This window comes from Brachycentrus maculatus, unplaced genomic scaffold (assembly GCF_059751285.1).
Source record: "Brachycentrus maculatus isolate JH-2025_06_01 unplaced genomic scaffold, ASM5975128v1 h1tg000183l, whole genome shotgun sequence".
Lineage (NCBI taxonomy): Eukaryota > Metazoa > Arthropoda > Insecta > Trichoptera > Brachycentridae > Brachycentrus > Brachycentrus maculatus.
Window position 1 is genome coordinate 718,560 of NW_028280934.1, and position 17,008 is coordinate 735,567.

General features: G+C 29.2%; 1 protein-coding gene across 1 annotated transcript in view; it reads left to right on the forward strand.

The window, feature by feature from the left end:
* The first annotated feature begins 848 nt into the window (after positions 1–848).
* Positions 849–17,008, forward strand: part of LOC148307959 (limbic system-associated membrane protein-like) — a 64,904-nt gene continuing 48,744 nt past the window's right edge. Inside the window, exon 1 of the mRNA XM_088262552.1 lies at positions 849–1,267. Within this exon, the coding sequence (XP_088118678.1) occupies positions 1,186–1,267 (82 nt within the window). The 5' untranslated portion in view covers positions 849–1,185. The remainder of the gene's footprint in view (positions 1,268–17,008) is intronic.

Genomic DNA, 17,008 nt, shown 5'->3' on the forward strand with positions numbered 1-17,008 from the left:
AGAAAATAATCACATTTCTAATATGTTGTCTTTCATAATATTTATGGGTACCAATACAATATTTTATCAGATGTAAAGAAGCATACTGTCCGCTGTGATCAACGATTAATTTTGGGTGTTTCTCTAATACGTTCAACAGATGTCACTGCCATCGCCATTTACTATTTTTCGATATAAACAATGTTTTTATCTATCACAGAATATAAAAAAAATACGCGTATTTAAATAAACGTTGTGTTAAAATGTCAAAGCAATCGGTGAATACCATTGGAAGATTTAAGATTTTGAATAAACATACAACTACGTTATTTAAACAAAAGATTAAGGTATTTAAGTTTCATTTTTTTTAATATCAGTCATATGCAATGTTATGAAAATTAAAATTTATTAATTATTTTTTACAATTTTTTATCGTTTACCCAATCAAAGTTTACAATATTTTTTTTCTAATATGAAGTCATATTTAGGCAGTTAAAAGTTACCCGGGAGATGATATGAAAAATATTCAGAATAAAATTTAAAATAATTTTTGCTTTTTGAAATTCATACTCAAAAGTATTGTTGTATTTCAAATTTCAAATTATTTCGTTTTCTAGGCGGTTAGAGTCGTCAATTTTCAGACGTTAAACGCGAACCATCTCAAAATTCGCTTGATTTCACAATTTCCCAATTAAAACGCCATCGAAGTAAAATCTGAACATTTACGAGACCGAGATGCACTCAGGTGCAATGTAGTACTTGCTTGTAGCTGTCTCGTGTCTATTTGTGTTGGGACAGGGGTTCAAGCACAATAAGGGTGAAAATACGGGAGAGGGGGTAGATAAACCGGCGTTCCGGAAAAACAATCTAGTCGTCGCGAGCGTCTCGCGAGGGATGGACGTTAGGGCGTTTTTGTCGCACTTCTTGCCACAATTCGCGTGATAATATTTACGTGAAAAGTAAATATAATGCTCGATTGAAACACTGCGCTCGAAAAAAGATTAGTTTTTGCGAAACTAAACTGTAAATTGACATTTTATTTTCGCAGTTATTTCATAAAAGTAGCGATAAATTTTTTTTTTCTTTTTAATTATTACGTGCGATGACTTTTAGTTTTTATAGTGACGTAAATTTATTCTCGATATGATCTAGTATTTACATTAATGAGCATGATAAGTATAAATTTTTAATTGAAAATATTTCAAGATGATAACAAAAACAAAGACAGTTCCAGTATTTTTAATTCTCCTGCTGAAAATCTTCTTGAACGGATTCTGCGAAATTATACGTAAGTACCCATTATTTTTACTTAATTTATTACACATTCAACTTTTTTTTTGTAAAAAATAATAAAAATAATATTTAAACAGTTATTTTTTCCAACATAATAAATTTTGTCGAATGACATTTTGCAGAATAGCATATGGGTTTACTTTGTGAAACGCATGTTTTTTTAAAAATAAGTTTTAGTATGCTCCTATTTTCATTGGTACATTATAAGTCATCAATGACGTCAATGTAAACAGTCCTCGGTGAATGTGTATGTTGTTTTATATTATTTTTTTATCGAAAGTAATGAGGAACATTAATTTAATATACCACATTTATTTATTTTTTCTATTATTTCCAGCTTTTTTGTAGGCATTTTATAGTTTAAATCATTACTAAAATATATACTTATTAGGTATAAGTTATGATTTGACTCACTTAAATAATGTATATGTTTAATAATATTTAAATCGATGAACAAGGCTATGCGTGATACGAATTAAAAGCAAGAAAATTGGTATTTACACAAAAAATTCTCATGGTGGAAAAATCCAATCACTGTTCTAAAAATAGCTGTAAATTATTTTCTTAGATTAACAACGTAAGAGAAATTAAAAATGTAAAAGTAAAGAAATATTTCTCCAAATAAATTATTTAAAAATAAATGGAATAATAATTTGTGCTAGCAAGTTCATTAGATTGGAATATTATAACGAGTCTCTAAAAAGGAGAAATCTCATAATAAAAATAATGTTCAAATTTCTACCAAAATTTTTATGATTTCTTTCCGAAATCTACTTTCGGTACAGTTTTTTTAGTATTTTAAAAAACGAAAATTTGTCTTTGAAATAAATTTGTAATATTTCAACTATAACATAACTTAAATATTTTTATTTTAATACAAACTTATGTATATTTAACAAAAAAAATACTGAGATGTGAAATTCATTTATTTTTTGATTACTTAAAAAAAATGTCCATTGATGGGTTTATTGTTAAGTTGCAATAATTTTTGATCAATTAAAAGTAAACAGATAAAAATTTCCAAGGTTTTTACATATGAGAGCTAGTTAGATTAGTGGGCAGATAATCCCTATACATTTTTTAAAATTGTATTGATGGTACCTTCATTTTATTTTTGTTTTGGTGTTTATGGTAAATAGTAAATTAATTTTATCATTGATTGATTCAACAGTCACTTTGTGGTTATATCTTTGCATTTTTAATTTAAGTTTTACTTTAATTAAAAATGCAAAGATATTACCACACTCACTTACTCTTAAAATCTATATTTAAATACGGTGTTTGAAAATGATGCAGAATTCTAAGAAACATGTACCACAATAGATTTTAACAAATAGTGATATTTATCAATTAAATATTAAATACATAATGTGATTTTTTTCTTAAATCGATTTTAATCCTTTCTGTGACATCTTTTCCTCATCGTGTGTATTTTATTTATTGTAATATACATTTTTAAACAAAGATCTATAGGTGCAAATATGCTTACTTTAAAATACACATATGTTGTATGAAATTCATAACTGTTGTGATATTGAAATAATTATTCAATAATTAAATACAGTAAAGAAGGCATAAGTAACATCACAATCTGCACTTGTTACGCTTATATAAATCAATACCTTATATAGCTCCATTTTAAAGATCTGTGTATTCCAGATGAATCGATTGATAGACATCCCACGTATCGATTGGATTCAGCAAATACAATTGATAAAGTCATCTTACCAGCTCGCAACTAGTGCACTTAATTTAAAGAGCTCGCCTTTGCTGTCGCGGACCCGATGGCATGGAACGCTTTTCTACCAGTAGTTGGAAACAGTGAGAGTGAGATGATCGTTAAAAAAACACATTTATCCGTTTAATCATTTCCACATTCTCATTTTCCCAAATTAAATCACAGCAAAGTGTTATTGAGGTAGCATTATACGGAAATATCGTTAAATAAAGTATCTAAAACTATCATTAAAAGAGAGAGTTAATGAAGAGATTAAAAATTGAGAGAGGGAGAGGATCCCGGATTAAATGATGAACATTTGGAGCCCCAATAAATTGAATAATGTTGCCGACGGTTTTGGTAAATTTATGCATACAATCCAGTAACTTGAAGTGAGAAATAATGATAATTTTTTGATTTTATTCTTTTTCTAACCCTCATCCGCATCCATTGGTGAATAGGGTACTGCATCATATAAACGCAGTGTTATCTTGATCGTCAACACATGAAAGAAAGGTGATCAGCCCTCCGCTCCAGGTACCAGTCCAGGGTAATATTGAATAAATATTAGAGTGAAAAAATCAAATTATTTGCCCCCCCCCCCCCTGGAAATCGAATCCGGGGTTACACTACGGAGGTGCACAAAATTGTTAATAATACCTCATTGTAAATAGTAAAATCGTTATTTTAAATAAAAATAAATACTTAATTGAATTTTCGCTTCCTTAAAAAAAATATCACAATTTTAAACATAACAAAAACCAAACTTTTCTCTTGACGGACAGCGAGTTTCTTGACATCTTCTCTTACTTATCATTATTATTAATTTTCGATTGCATTATTATTTCGTAGACTTTAAATATTTAACTTTATTTAATATTTACAGCATTCACGTTTTGGTTAGTCATTTTAACAAAGTTTTAGTATTTAAAAAAATAATAACTTGCAAAGCGTCTATAAAAGATGCTTGTCTGCAGGTAGGATAGTAAGGATAGGGAAGGTAAATATGAGAAATACATCACAAACACCCAGACTAATTTAACATAAATCTTTCTTGAATTCATTTTGCAATTGGCGGGGATCGAACCAGCAACGCCAGTTTTGCAGTCGAACGTCTACTCACGTCATGGTGCCTGTAATGTTAGTATACAAATAACCACTCACAGCAATTTAAGTCATTTTGACAATCATCCTTAATTATATGTCAGACCTCGCCCTTAAGTGCATGTTGTTCTACGATCTTTAGTCCAAATTGGTCCTCGGATCGACCAAAAACGCATGTGATTAAAATTTTGAATAGCTATATGTATATAAATAGTGTAACAGTAGTGACGTTAATTATTATTTGCATGCTTGGTGTAGTGATTGTCCTGACGAAGAAACGGGTACGTTTCAAAACGAAAATCTTAGTGAGTGGTTATATACTAACATTATTAATATTTTCTTAAATATTTTCATTGCATCATGTGCATTGTGAAATGAAACCTAGGTATTTTAAATGTTTGCCATCTCTTTTTATTTATTCTCAATATTATGAATATTTAAAGCATTAACTTTGTGGTTAGTCATTTTCACTTATTTATTTTTTTACAAAAATGTTAATAATATTAGTATATAACCACTCACCGAGATTTTTAAGTCTACCGGTTTCGAGACGTACCCGTCTCTCCGTCAGGACAACCACTACCACAGCATGCAAACAATACCACCCTTCACCGCCATAGCACCATTTACATACTTAAAACTACACAAAATGTTTAACACATGCGATTTTTGGTCGACCCGAAGACCAACATGCACTAAATGTTTCAGCACAAACATGCGTTACGAGTCGAGATTAAACATCGTTTTTATTTATTTCCCATTTAAGATGACTAGGACACTGCAACGTATGGCCAGGTATAGCTATTTAAAAAATATATGAAATGCTAAAATATGTGATTACTGAATATGTTAGCCTGTCACGTATGGGAAATATGTTTTATCTTCAATATGCGGTAACTCCATACGCGAAAGATTATGTAATCACAGAGATCTTATTAATTAGTATTAAAGCAGTTTCAAATATGTAAGGGTATCTACTCGTGTCTATTTACTTAGGCGTGTAACATATTATAGGGATTTATCTTCGTGACTGGCATTAAGATAAATTCAACATCAGTATGACGATACACGATCTAAGCATGCGGAAAACAAATGAGAATTATTTGAAAGACATCTTGACGCACTCGTGTATGAAATACCTCCTCAAACGTGTCAACCCCCTGAAGCCGAGAAATATTATAAATCTACGTTTTTTTCATTATTTAACTCTTTAGATACCAGTATTTCTTTAACTCTTTTGTAACACCGATAAAAAAAGGGTCAGCTTTTTCCATTCTATCCCTTTCCCCCTTCAACGTCTCAATAATACAACTCTAACCTTTTGACTATATTTTAAACAAATATAGTGTATATATATTAAATAAAATTTATTGCAAAATTTTGTGTCCAAATATTTGTTCACAAATCCGGATTATTAATGTTTTTTAAAATTGGTATAGAACTAGATAAGATATAAGATTTGTATAGAACTAGATAGATTCAAAATTGGTAAAGAATTGCCCGTAAATGCCCAGGCTTCCATATTCTTCTCTTTATATTTAATGAGATGTCAAAAAAAAAAACAAAAAAAATATAGATGTATTAATTATTCATAATCAGATTACATTGAAACATTCAATCATAGAACACGAGCTAGCCACTGAGTATGAAATATTTTTTCTGGCGATTCGTTTCATAAATTTTACTCATACAGTAAACAACCATGATGACACTACACAACCCTGATTTACGTCTTTTGATATCGCAAACTATGATGTAAAGCATGTTTGACTAGATATATGGACGTGAAGAAAGCTAGGAGTGTATGTCAGGACAGAAGAGTGTGGCGTTCTTTCCGCTCGGCCTATCCCTGCAGAGAAACAGCGTGATGGTAGGAGTAAAAGAATGAGTAATTAAAAAAAAATCAAACGCTTATTTTGACACCCCTGAGACAGGTGAACGAAGATAAAAATATAAAAGTCAAAGGTTTTTTTTCTTAATTGAAGTAAAAATTGAGACATTTTTCAATTGTTTAATGATTTTCCTGATAAAATTTAAGAAAATGAACACATTCAACATAAGTACATAGTAAAAATGAGAATAATTATTTTTAAATGGAAAAGCTTCTGAGAAAAAAGCATGCAGGATTTTCCAATTTTACGCCTCGTATGTTCCACAATAAACATATTTTTAAATGAGATTTTAATTTCTTTGAAAGACAATGCTTATTTGATATTATTAATAGAAGATTTATTTTCGAATAAATCTCAAAAAAAAATAAACCTTTATCCCAAATGTCACATTTAAAGAGACCTGCTCTGAAATTTCCACCCTTGACTCCGATTAAACAGTAATATGAATGATATGTTTACACTAATTTATTTCTTAATTTAGAGTTGCATTGTATATTTGATTGAAATAAACTATGTACTTGTCAATTTCTCAATGTGGTTAACTGCGTTTATCTACGTACTCGTGGTAAGTTTTAATATTACTTAGATATATATTTTTAAACTTAAAAAAACTTTGTTTTACCACTTTTTATTGGTACACTTATCGAACCGGTTTCGACAAGAACCTTGCCATCATCAGGGTTTATGTACTTAATTCTAAAACATTGAAATACTCATAGTAAGGTTATACTGTTTGTGGGTGATTCTATTTGTAGCTCACAAGTCATCCGGAGTTGACTTATTCTGTGCTTAGTAAAAGCAACATTTAGGAGTTTCTCCAGTTTTTAATTTTTTTTTAAAATTATATTTTCATATGGTGTGCGGGTGCGTGGAAGTTTTCGGTATCGCAAGGGAAGTGTTATTAACTATAACCTAACTATAAGTATTTCAATGTTTTAGAATTAAGAAAAACCCTGATGATGACAAGGTTCTTTTTTAAACCAATTGGATAAAGAATACCAATAAAAAGTTGTTAAAACAATGTTATTTAATTTTATAAAGTTTATAAAATGTGCCACAAAGTATCTGCGAAAAACATTCAAGAAAAAAAATTTAATTATTTAATTTATTGTTTCAGCATTCACTTTGTAGTAAGACATAATTAAATTTTAAATGAAAACACTTGTTTTTACCTCTCTTCAATCTCTCCGAACCTTTATCCGCACCCCAATGGTGTATATGGCACTGCATCATATAAATACAGTGTTATCTTGATCTATAACACATGGAAGAAAGGCGATCAGCACTTCGCTTCAGGTACTAGCCCAGGGTAATATTGAGTAATTATTAGAGTAAAAAAATCACTTATATTTATTTGACCCCCCCCTGGGAATTGAATCCGCGACCTCCAGAACGGTAGCCGGGGTGGGCACTTGAGTAAAAAACGTGTTTTATTTTTGAAATATTTTTTTTATGTTTAGTAAGTTTATGTAGTCACAGGTTTTGTTTAGTGAGGCGTTCATCAAATTATATAATAATGTGATCTAAAAATAAATAAATAAATAAATCAAGAAGTGATCGTTCTCCGAAAAATAATTTTTGACACAAATTTGAGAAATATGTTAAGTAAAAATAGACGCATTTTTGTAAAAGAATTTCACAAATATTTCTTGCATATATTTATGTATTTTGAAGCCGTCATATCAAATGGTCCGAGTAATAATTGATCACGTTTTATAGGCACAAAACAATAAACATATAAATTTATCGTCGGCCCATCTTTCAGTTATTTCACCTCAGACTCACCTCAAACATTTTCAATACTCCATAATATATTACACTTGTCTAGTAAGGGTCTTCGAACATGTTACAAAGAGCATATAAAATTCTATATCCATCCTCAAATAAATATGGAAAAGGAAGAAAAAAGGTAGCGTCGAGTTATTCGAATGAATGAATGAATACATTCGAATAATTCGCTCGAATGCAAATATATTATTCGATTATTAATAAAAATCAATATTGATCGTAATATAAGAAGTTTATTGAAATCTCATCAAAGATGAAGAAGAATATGGAAGTCTGGGCATTTGCGGGGCTGACGACCGTTATAGACTGGTTGAAGTGATCACTCATGTAACATTCACCAATTCTACCCATTATTGACAACCACGCTACTTAAATTCTTGGAATCACAAGAGACATCTACTGGTGAGATGAAAAGAAGCTTTTCATTGAGCAGAAACTCTTACATTCCATATTCTTCTTCATCTTTGATGAGATTTCAAAAACTAATATGTATTACTCCTATAATTGGAGATAATCCAGATATGTGAACAAATATTTGGACACACTCAAAATGTTGTATGAGAAGTTTATATGAGGTATTTTAATAATTAAATGTGAAGATTCGATTCTGTGGTAACATCGTGTACTAGAAATTTATTCCTTTTTTCTGAAATAAGGAATTTATTGTTTTTTTGTTAAAGATATTATTTTGTTTTTTACTCGAACAATCCAAAATAACTATTTGAATATATTATGACATAAAAACTAATCTTTCGAATCTAATAATCATTCGATTAGTCTAAAATAATAATAAAATATACAAACATATTGACTCTTTCAATTATTTTATAAAGTTAAATGATATTAATGTTTTAAGTCGACAAATAATGATTCGACTTATCTTCAACAACAAAAAGTTATAAATATGAATTATTCTACTTATTAATAATTCGATTAAATTTCTGACATAAAATATATATAATGTAAATAAATACATATTATTATCTCTAGATATTGTCAGCTCTAGATTTGATTCTCACATCATATGGATGGATCAAAAAATTTTCTTAAATATTTTTAACCCTTTTTATTGTTTTCGTAAACCTACGAGTTTTGGTACACTCGATATCTAGTTGAAATATTAAGTCCTGTCAATTTAATACCATCCGCTTGTCAATTCACAAATGACAAGGGTGATTGAGTCAGTCGTACATTCGACGAATACTTTTCCAAGAAAAAATAAATAATATCTCGAGAAAACTGTTAAGGATATAACTGGTAAGTATTCTAGAAAATGTTTACTCTTGACTCCAAAAAAATATTAATGTAAATAAAACGTTTATATTAACTTACTAGTTGTAAATAAGAATCAATATTTTACAATCAAATAAATACAATAAGTAATGTAAAAAATAAATTATATATTGTATTCTCATATTTATATATACTAGTAAATATATATTTGCTCCACATGACAATCATCTCAACACACCTTTTGAAATTTATCGATAATGCTTATTAAGCTTTACATTCATTCCGTTTTTCACCATTTGAACAACTATCATACATCGTTTTTCCGCAGTCATCTAAGAGAACGCATTTTGACTGCTTGCAATTTACTTTCATAATTCTTTTACCAACTTCTTGCTTCATTTCCATACACTTCCATAGATTACATTCTCTTACTATATATACTCGAAAATCCTGGATCGTCTTGGTATGAAATTGTTAAATCATCCTTCCAACGTAGTACCTTGTGCACCATTTGGTGTAAAAAACACGAGGATCAACATTATTTGAATTACCTAAGCCGGAGTATTATTTTATTTTTTACATTAAAATTATGCCGTATAATAAAAATATGAAATGGAAAACGCCTCCTTTCAACGTGTAATCTATTACTTATAATAATGGCCATGTTCCAAAAAAGGTGAATCGTATTATTAACTTATCATTGTAATCACGGTGCCATATATATCATATACCATATCGTAATCAAAAAATAATACTGTCTTAGAAAGAAAATGTTTCCCGAGGGCTCAATTTGTCCCACCCTAACCTATTATTTCTACCCCTAGCACATTCTACCATCCCCTCTCTTCTGAATGATAAGTTATTTCCCGTGTATTTGATAAATTCTTTCATGACCACTATTGCCCGATGTTATAATTTATGGTACTGGCATTAGGGGTAGGTACTTTCAGTCACCCATTACACCGTATCCATGTTGCATTTCCGTTTCCCCAAGGGAGAAAATAGTAAATAATTGTGTACAAGTGATTTGGCAATACGTTCTTATTACTAGGGGAGTAGAAATCAATGATCGCGTCTCATTATTTCTTTTACTTTTTCAATGTCAAAAATTATATGCGCAAATATTTTGATATGCCTTTTATTTTCAAGTACTTATCGGATATAAAAAATGTGTTACAAAAAATAAACATTTTATGTTTATTTTATTATTTTAACGCATAAACAAGATATAACACGATAATTAAAAATATGGTCCAAAATATTTTGAGTGTACCTATCCAAATTGAGTTCACAAATTCTGGATTTTGTTCAACTTATGACATATGTATTTTGATATATTTATAATTATCTTAACATATGTATGTGAAGTAAAATGTGGATGTCTGTGCATTTACAGGGTTACAACTTGTCTTTTCCTGGTATAAGTTTAATCAAAAGTGAATCGTATATTTTATGGCATGTCTAAGTATGTGAAATAATTCGGATAAAAACTAAGATTCACTTATTGATGGATTCTACTCATAAAAACTAACTTATTTTTACCACATATGTAGTCAAATAAACATTTTTTTTTAAAGTTTGTACGTAATAGTAAGAGTCCTTTGGGAAAGTCGTACCCTATATTTTATTTATTTTATTGTGCACATAATAACAATTCTATTTATAATAAATTGTCTTTACTCCTCTGTCCTCTGGCGAAGGCACATTTGACAATACTTGTTCAATGAATATTTGCTTTTGTTTGGCATGAGTCATGCAATCGTTGGTGTATAGCCGAACGACAAGATTAATTTCGGATCTGCCCACTCCCATTATCCAATTATTAATAGCTCTTTTTACTAATAGTTCCGTCATCGAATGATTTAAGGATATTGGAGGTAGGTTATGTAGTAGCTTCATTGTGAAATACTCAAAGATCGTTGAAACAAATTAAGTACCCGTTTATTATGTTTCTGATATTTTCATCAAATACTTGAATTTCTCACATGTTATAATCTGGAACATCGAACAAATAACCTTACCTTTATATAAAATCCTTTTATTTTATTTGACCAGTGACCAGTTTTCATCGTTACCGATATCACTTTTTTGAAGATGTCAGATGTCAAAACACTTTTATCGGTCAAATAAAATGAAAGTGGAGAAAACTATTAACTTATTTGTTTTATTATATAAAATGTAGTTCCACTAAGAAATTTCAATACAAAACATGACCTTTACATTGATTTAATTAAAGGTCAAGTTAAAACGGCATCGATCCAATGCAGCTATAGCCCTATAGCCCTATAGATTGTAGAGAGCAAAAAGATCTCAGAAAGATTGAAACAAACATTTCTCAAAGGTAAAAAAGTTTAAAATACCCAAATGCAACACAAAACAGTACCAACAAAATTACATATACTCGTACTTAGGGAAACAAAATCAACAGCCTCCCTTTGAAATCAAAAATATAAAAGACTCAATAAAAAACTTAACGAACACATTTAACATATATAGACTCTACAATAAAAAACTAAACAAAATAGCTCACTCGTACCGCATAAAGATTTTTTTTAAATGTCACCAACAAAAAAAAGAAAAACGTCCCTCTTCAAGCAGAAAAGTTTAGTTTCTCGTATGGAGAGGCTAAGCGCAACTAAAATTACAAGACTGTTTTAAGTAGAAATGTATATAAATTGTACTTAATTGTATTTTAAAAAAATATTAAATAAAATAAATAAAAATTAAATTAAAAAATTTCAACCAAGCAACCCATTATTTTTTTTTTAAAACTAGGTGAAACAGTATTTGGAATTAAAAATTAAGTTATCCATACTACGTATTAAGCTGTAGTTTTTCCAGTGAATTCAAAGACCTCTTTCTAGCTCGAAAACGAACGAACGATTTTAGGGAAAATGATTTAAGTCTTCATTTACACAAAATACTCCCTAGTGCACCATTGTTTGCGATCATTGTGTGAGATTTTGTGTAGAAATATTGAGCGAGAACGTTTTAGAGAAACGATAAACGTAGTAACGTCTTTGTTTTCACGTAAAACTCAAATCTTTTATATCATCTTTCTAATAAAAAAGGTACTCGATGTTAAATAAAATGTCATTAAAAATGCTTGAGCAATTCCCTTTTTTTTAAAAAATCTGTTTTTAGAAGGTATTTGTAAAAAAAATATATTATTTTTATTAAGTCATGTAATTTAAAATCTATTTTTAAGAAAGTTTAAAAAATGTATTTTGATGTAATTTAATTTTGTATGTTAACTTAACTTTTGCATCAGTAAATCAAAAAAAGAAAAACAATAATTAACACCACGACTATTTTCTTAGATTATCAATTATTACGACTAGTTTTGGGAATAAAAATATTTTGGATAATTTATACAGCATCATTTTCGAAATATGCTACCAGGAAGGCGACTTATTGTGCTTGACTTGGGGAAAAGGAGATAGTGGAAATGGTTTTTAGTAAAAAATGTGTTTTTAGTTTACTCGCACTATTTCCAAATACTGGAAGAGCATTCCGCGCCATCAGTTCCGTAACAACAAAGGCACGCTTGTCAAAAAGTGCCCTTTGGTAGCTGGTAAGATTACTTTATCCATAGCAGTTGTTGTAGCCGATCGAAGCGTGAAACGACTCAGATGTTCTCATTAACGTGTGAAAAAACAAACTGGTAACAAACATCTGAAGTTCTCGAAATTTGTCTCGAAATTTTACCCTTAGAATAATAAGTTAAAAACAAGACAGTTTTTTTTCAACACATATATGTTATTTGACTAGTGTCCGAGTTACGTCGTTAACGACATCATCAGACTGATTTTACATTAATAAACACAAAAACTCAAAATGTCTTCTATTGCACTATTTAATTTTACTATTTAAATGGATCACGTTGTTCCATAAAGGTAATGCCAAATATTAAAATATCAGTAATTAAATTTTCAATTAAATTGGATAATTAAGTACTGCAAACACCCTGATTAAAAAAAAACATGAAATTTATTATTTATTTTCAGCTAATTATTGATGATATTTTATTATTGTACAATTCAAGGTTTCATTTCCGAGAAAATATTTTACCTTTGCAACTCAATATGAATTCGAAGAATTTTACTATTATTCTGTATTATTTCGTGATAAAACTGTTCGATTTAACTCATTGACTATTAATTTTTCAATACTTATTTTATATTTCAACGATAGTATTATAATACATTATTTTCGATAATATAAGACACTTGCCTCATGGCATTCGTTATAGAACTATTCTTTAGAGAGAAAATAACACCCCCAAATGTACGAATGTACATACATTTTGAGCTACAAAATTATAAATACGTGAATAAATAGTATTTAGGATTCGTTCTTAATAAATGTAAAAAAAATCAAGTAAAATTTTAGGAAACCTTTACCCTGTCAATGATAACATATCTATTCATTTTGATTTATTTCATTATACACATATTAAAAATTTTAAATAAACTTTAAAATGCAAAAGTTTCTGCCTACCTCCATATCTTTTTATTAACACTTCATTAAAAACAGGTAACAGAGCTTTATTGCGAAACTTTCAAACTTTACTTGACCAACTGTGGTATATGTTCCATTTAGTTTAATGAAAATTAATTAAAATAGTACCTTTAATATTTGATTATTATTTAAAATATAAATATATTTTTTCTGTAACCAAATTTGTTTTTTCAATAAGCATCTTAACGTGACATATGAGGGAGGGATGTTTTTCAAGCTAAATATATTATAACTTAGATGACAGAGGGTGTTTTTTTTTGCCACTAAACCTAAGCTTCTTCGAAGATTTCAGATACCACCAAATATATGACATTTTATTAATTAAAAAAAATTAATACCGTATGAAATTATATGATTTATATTTTAAATACAGTAAAACGTATAAGAAAATTTAGACAAAAGTTTTTCACCGATTGCTTTGAAATGTTCTGTTATGGGTATTTTTACCTGTGACGGATAAAAACATGCCAGACTGATTTAAGTATTTAAATATAGTCAAATCACCCCGCTTCTTCACCAAATGGTTACGTTTTTCCGAAAAGGTATAGAGTGTAAACTCTATCCACCCATGTATAAATCAATAAAAAATATGGCTTCAGAGTATCTAAAAGAACTGTGTATTCCAGACGAGGTGGTTGATAGACTTCTCACACAATCGTCTACAACAACTGCCATGAATAAAGTGAGCTAACTAGCTCGTAACTAGAGCACTAAATTTAGTAAGTGTGCCTTTGCTCTTGCGAGACGATGCCATGGGATACTCTTTCACCAGTAGTTAGAAATAATAAGAGTGAAATGATCTTTAAAAAAAAAACTAAAAACGCGTATGTTTGCTTTATCATTTTCATTATCCCCTTTTCTTTAATTAAATCACAATGAAGCGCCCTTGAGGTAGTGTTTTACAAAAATGGTGCTGAATAAATAATTCATTATTATTATTATTTTGTGATTTTTTGCCATTATTTAAGTAGACTGAACTACAATAACGCGTGAGCGGGTACAGGTTGTTAATAATAAATATTATAGAATTTAATGTAAAATTCAGTTTGTTGGGAAAGGATTTGTCGCCATACCTGTATAATCCTTGAATTGTCATAATTTATTGTAATCAGTGTGCCTCAAGAGCAGAAGAATAAAGTTTTCTCTCCGAGACTCGAGGTGTATACAAAACATTTAAATTTATAAAACGATTAACTGCTTATTCCAAACATTTCAAAGGATTTAAATATTTTTGAATTTTAAACAAGACAATTTTGTACAACTTTCAAAGTTTCGAGATTTTATGGATTTGTTAATAAACGTTTTGTTTTTAACATACAATTTGATATTTACATAAAATTAATTTGAAATTTCTCTTTCAAAGTCATTATTACTCATTTAATAAATAACGACGTAAAATACGAGTACAACTTTCGTCACAGAGAAATTATTTTTGAAGAAATATTGTAGACATCCGAAGGCACTTCAAAGAAGGGAACTAAGTTATTAATACTAATTACATTGAAGTCATAATTAAATATGTATGAGTTCAATAAAACATTATTATTAGATTGGAGAGTTTAAAGTAAGTTGGCAGATGAAAAAAATTCATTTGACATTTTAAATATAAATTTTACTTAACAAATTCCACTTTTTCTTCAAATCTATTATGACACGTGTTTCGATGTATTCTGCATCATTGCTAAACACCTTACGTGAAGCTATTTCTAAATTTTACAGTTGTGTCCTTGGAATGATTTCAATTTGGCAAAGGATTAATAAAATATACCTGAAATCAAAGGATTTAAAATGTAAAAATCCATTACATTTTTTTTAATTTACGAAAAGAAAATCGAGGTGAGTTTATTCAAATATTATCATTACAAAATATGTATTTACAAGCCAATTAATTTTATGTTTAATATTTTATTTAATCTGTTAATATTTGAGTAAATTTTGTATTTGTGTAAACATAAAAGAATATCGTTAACGAATCGAACATTAATAAATAAAATGCAAATATTTGGAATATGAGGTTAAAATGGACGAATTAAAAGATAACCCTCAGTTACCATAGTGATTTTTATTCAAACAAGTCCGTTTGAAAAAGTTTATCCTACTCTGAAACCTCGCTGTAACGAACTTCGATTTAACGACTTGAAACGAATATTTGAAATTTCATTGGTTAAACCACAGCATGTAATGAAAAATATGTCTACACATAAGGAATAGAGCATGATAATAAACCCCGATGTAACTATTATTGTCACTGCCAACGTATATAACGTTAAGAACTAAAAAGACAATGGAACTCATTGAGAAATTCATAATTCAAAACAATAATTCAGGGCCAGGAACTAGAAAAAATAAGAGTCAAATGTCATATTTTTCATCAATTAATTCCGTTTTTAAGGAACCCCATCAAGCCCCATCAAGAGTCATGGAAAAAGGTCAATATCTATAAATTTCGCTTCCGTTGGATTATAAAGAGTCGTTCCTACAAATTTTTGTACTTATGTTGGTCCTTGAAGGGGTTTTTTTTCAGTTGTTCGCTTTTATATTCTTGCGGAAAGGTCGGAAACGTTTTTATATGAAATTCTACGCGAGTAGTCAAATTATGTTCATAATTTTAGAAGCTTGATATATATGTAATATATGAATGAAAAAAATGCTTAATAAATCGAATATAATGTAAAACATATTCCACAAAGGTTTTAGTTATTAAAAAATTACAAATGTACATCATAAATTTCGCTAAAGAAGTAGCACACAATAGTTTTATTAAATTGAAGCATTAACATAACTAAAAAAAATCAGTAGGATCATGGGTAAAATGTTACACGGTGTGTAAAGCAATCACTTAAACCAATCTTTGAAACATTTTTGACACCTCAACATAGATGAAGAAGAAGCCAAGTCTTTTTCGGTCGTCTTCGTTCTATTTTCCCTATCACATTCGCCACATATATTTTCTTAGTCATTCTCTCGTTATCCATTCGCTCCACATGTTCATACCACCGTAAAGAACTATTTACGACCTATATGACCTTTCTCTGTTGTAAAACTCAGTTCTAAAAATTTCCAGAATGGTCACTTCCTAACCCTGTATCAACGTTTAACCCTTACTTAGATAAATATACTAGAAAATGCAACTAGTATTATATTTCAACAAAATATATGCGATGGTTCTTAATTTGACCATTATGTAAATTCTAATACGAATTCAGGCGCTTAGAGTTACCTTTGTTAGATTGTAACATGGCATTAGATGATATTCAACCCTCAGTATTCAACCACTAGTATTTCATCCCCTACAATTTCGAGCAAAATAGGAGCCCAATTACCCACACCAAAGGGTTAATCTTAAACCCGATACTGAATTAACCTTCAGCCCACTGCGTGAAATATTTTTAATATTATTTCTACAATAGGTCACATAAACCATGAGAAATTGGAAATATTTTGTATTGAAACCAATAGTGAACACACAAGTTATATTAAA